Source organism: Triticum aestivum, chromosome 4A (genome assembly GCF_018294505.1).
Source record: "Triticum aestivum cultivar Chinese Spring chromosome 4A, IWGSC CS RefSeq v2.1, whole genome shotgun sequence".
Lineage (NCBI taxonomy): Eukaryota > Viridiplantae > Streptophyta > Magnoliopsida > Poales > Poaceae > Triticum > Triticum aestivum.
The window spans coordinates 503696632-503700390 of record NC_057803.1 but is presented as its reverse complement, the minus strand read 5'-3'; the positions used below and the strand labels follow the sequence as shown (position 1 = coordinate 503700390).

Sequence of the window (3759 nt, the reverse complement as noted above, 5' to 3'; positions counted from 1 at the left end):
TTCCCTCCTCTCCTCTCCTCCACATCCGCCGCACCCACCCACCCACCCCCCGCCGCCGTCAGATCCGCCATGCCCATAGCTCTCTCTGCCCCACCCCAAACCCTACCCACAGCTGCCACCGTGCTCCGTCATCGACAACCTCGCCGCCGCCGCCCCTCTCCCCTCGCCCTATCTCCATACCGCACGCGAGGGAGGGAGGGAGGCCCCAAATCGAAGCGAGCAGCACCTTCCGGATCCAGATCGAGAGGGGCCCCAAATCGTCACCTTCCTCCACCCCTTGACTCCTCTGTGTCACCCTACCCCTCGGCTCCTGGGACGCCGAGCCGGACGGGAGGAGCCACCGCCCCGCAGCACGCGCGTGCCGGTAGGGCAAGGGGATCGATGGCGAAGTTGTACGTGCAGGCGGTGCCCCCGCTGGATCTGAATAAGAACACCGAGTGGTTCATGTACCTGGGGGTCTGGACCACCCACATCTTCATCCTCTTCATCTCCTGGCTCCTCATCCTCTACATCTTCGGCTGCACCCCCGGCATGGCCTGGACGCTCGTTAACCTCGTCCACTTCGCGGTACCCGCCTCTCCCCCTCCCCTTCCTCCCTCCCTTACACGTCCTCGACTCCCGTGGATCGTGTTTGTTTACCTCAATTCATGTTTGTTTACCTCGATTGCTTGCTTCGTGCAGTCAAAATTTTGCCTGTCAACTGTACTAAGAGGCTTTTGCTTCTCTCATGTTCTTCAGGAAGACATATTGTTCAGGAAGGCATTGATTGATTCGGTGTGTAAATAGAGAGACCGGTTGTATACCAAACAGTTTTTTACTGCAATGGTTGATTAGCAAAATTCTTCGTAGATCTGAATTCTCAACCATGGTACTGTACATGATCTTTGATTATCCTGGTTATTATTTGTCAACATAACAAGTGGGGTACAAAGTAGCTTGGCCAAAAAATAGATCTGCCTAATGCTTCACGTGTTTAAAACTCTTGGCGAGTGCTGTGAACGCAATACTGAATAATCTTGCTGATAAATGTTTGAACAAAACTTGTTATTTGGGAACAACACTGTGGGACGACAATCCTGTCCCAATGCGCCTTGGCGTCAGTGGCTGTTAGAAGGCGTAGTCATAGATGTCCTATGCAACTCCATCTTTGTCGTTGGTGGCTTCGATTACGTTCGCATCTGCCCACCCTTCGCCTCCCATAGCTACAAATTGCTACGACGCAGTCGCCAATCCCGCCAACTAATCGATTACGTTCGCATTAGGCAACATTGTTTGGAATTCCAAGTGGGGTATGACGCAGTTTACTGTTTCATAATAGCCAAATAAATAGCCTGCATTTAATCATTCTTTTGCTACTTTAAATATAATAATGTAGTGGAAAAATTCACGAAATCATTCTGGCTGTAAATACTGCAGTTCTAGTTGGCCCAACCTCAATTCTGGTAGTACAAATTATTGCTATTTTCTCATAAGATTATAGCATGAAATTATTTCTCTATTGTCATTGCTTTCCTAATTGAATCTTCATTTCAGATTACATACCACTTCTTCCACTGGAAGAAGGGAACTCCATTCGCTGATGATCAGGGGATGTATAATAGGTTGACTTGGTGGGAGCAAATGGACAACGGCAAGCAGCTTACTCGCAACAGAAAATTTCTTGTTGTGGTTCCTGTAGTCCTCTAAGTGTTATTCCGTTTCAATTTTATTAATACTCTAAGGTGCGCCTTGGAGAAACACAAAGTCCCAGCAAAGTACATTACCCTCATCAAGGACATGTACGATAATGTTGTGACAAGTGTTCGAGCAAGTGATGTCGACACTGATGACTTTCCGATTAAGATAGGACTGCATCAGGGGTCAGCTTTGAGCCCTTATCTTTTTGCATTGGTGATGGATGAGGTCACAAGGGATATACAAGGAGATATCCCATGGTGTATGCTCTTTGCGGATGATGTGGTGCTAGTTGACGATAGTCAGGCGGGGGTAAATAGGAAGTTAGAGTTATGGAGACAAACCTTGGAATCGAAAGGTTTTAGGCTTAGTAGAACTAAAACCGAGTACATGATGTGCGGTTTCAGTACTACTAGGTGTGAGGAGGAGGTTAGCCTTGATGGCCAGGTGGTACCTTAGAAGGACACCTTTCGGTATTTGGGGTCAATGTTGTAGGAGGATGGGGGTATTGATGAAGATGTGAACCATCGAGTCAAAGCCGAATGGATGAAGTGGCGCCAAGCTTCTGGCATTCTCTATGACAAGAGAGTGCAGCAAAAGCTAAAAGGCAATTTCTACAGGACGGTGGTTCGACCCGCAATGTTGTATGGCGCTGAGTGTTGGCCGACTAAAAGGCGACATGTTCAACAGTTAGGTGTGGCGGAGATGCGTATGTTGAGATGGATGTGTGGCCACACGAGGAAGGATCGAGTCCGGAATGATGATATACGAGATAGAGTTGGGGTAGCACCAATTGAAGAGAAGCTTGTCCAACATCGTCTGAGATGGTTTGGGCATATTCAGTGCAGGCCTCCAGAAGCTCCGGTGCATAGTGGACGGCTAAAGCGTGCGAGAATGTCAAGAGAGGGCGGGGTAGACCGAATTTGACATGGGAGGAGTCCGTTAAGAGAGACCTGAAGGATTGGAGTATCACCAAAGAGCTAGGTATGGACAGGGGTGCGTGGAAGATTGCTATCCATGTGCCAGAGCCATGAGTTGGTTGCGAGATCTTATGGGTTTCACCTCTAGCCTACCCCAACTTGTTTGGGACTAAAGGATTTGTTGTTGTTGTTGTTTTTGGGAGCTTATTTGGCAAGGAACAGCATGGCAGGATGTATGCACAAAGATTAATTTTGGCTAGTCAGAAATACTACACTTATTCATTAATTCTGCAAAGAACACTTGTTAGTAACATCTAGGTCATACTGTAGTAGCTCGGTCTAGATCATTAATAAGTGGCTCGAGCCCTACACCATCACCAAAATCCCAGGAGATCTGGACCACCCCTACACCATTAATAAGTGCAACTGTGAGTCACCCCCTGCCCCCCAATCCCTGCCCTACTCTTCGGTAACTGACGGTGTCGGTCGGGGGATTAGATTCTGTCGATTCCTAATTGGTTTTGCTTGCTAGATGAATTGGCTTGGTTAGATTTCTACAAAATCTCTATATGGGGATCCGTTCATGGCTAGTAGAGGTCGAGCATATACTAACAAAAGACATAGTACATGTTTTATTGGATGTCTGTTTTAAAGCATGGGGGACGTTTTATTTTACTTTCTATAAGTTATGATTCATGTCTAACTGATGTATCACCCGGATTGTATACTTTGGGTTTTGGTTGGAGTGCATGATGTATGTATATCTGCAGCTGGGAAGAGAGAGGGGGAAAAGTGACTTTGACAAGGAGTTCAGCTACATTTATGTTAGTTATAGGTAGCGAGTATGTAACTAACATTACTATGAAGCGATTCATCTCTTTTTTGTCTGTTATTACAGGTTTGATCATGATTGTAAAAAGATAGAAGCAACGCCGACCACTTGTGGTGGTCCGAAGGCCTCCGGGCGCCACAGCACCACGCCGTCCTGACGCCGACCCGGTCGCAAACGGCGGCCATCTCTGGTATGTAATATATGCCTTCAACCTATAACGGAATTGGATCTTGTTATCAGTATGTGCGGAATGATGTGGGTCAGGTCAATACTTAGCATTGGTTGACTGTGAGAAACTCAGAAATTAGACATGCGAACTACAGCGTATCTCGG

The 3759-nt window shown here is 47.2% G+C and overlaps 1 protein-coding gene across 1 annotated transcript; it reads left to right on the top strand.

Annotated features, from left to right (window-relative positions):
• The first annotated feature begins 381 nt into the window (after positions 1-381).
• Positions 382-1686, top strand: LOC123082148 (uncharacterized protein C119.09c-like). The gene is made up of 2 exons (XM_044504549.1): positions 382-567; positions 1534-1686. Exons 1-2 carry the CDS (start codon positions 382-384, stop codon positions 1684-1686), a joined length of 339 nt encoding a protein of 112 aa, XP_044360484.1.
• Positions 1687-3759: the final 2073 nt, after the last annotated feature.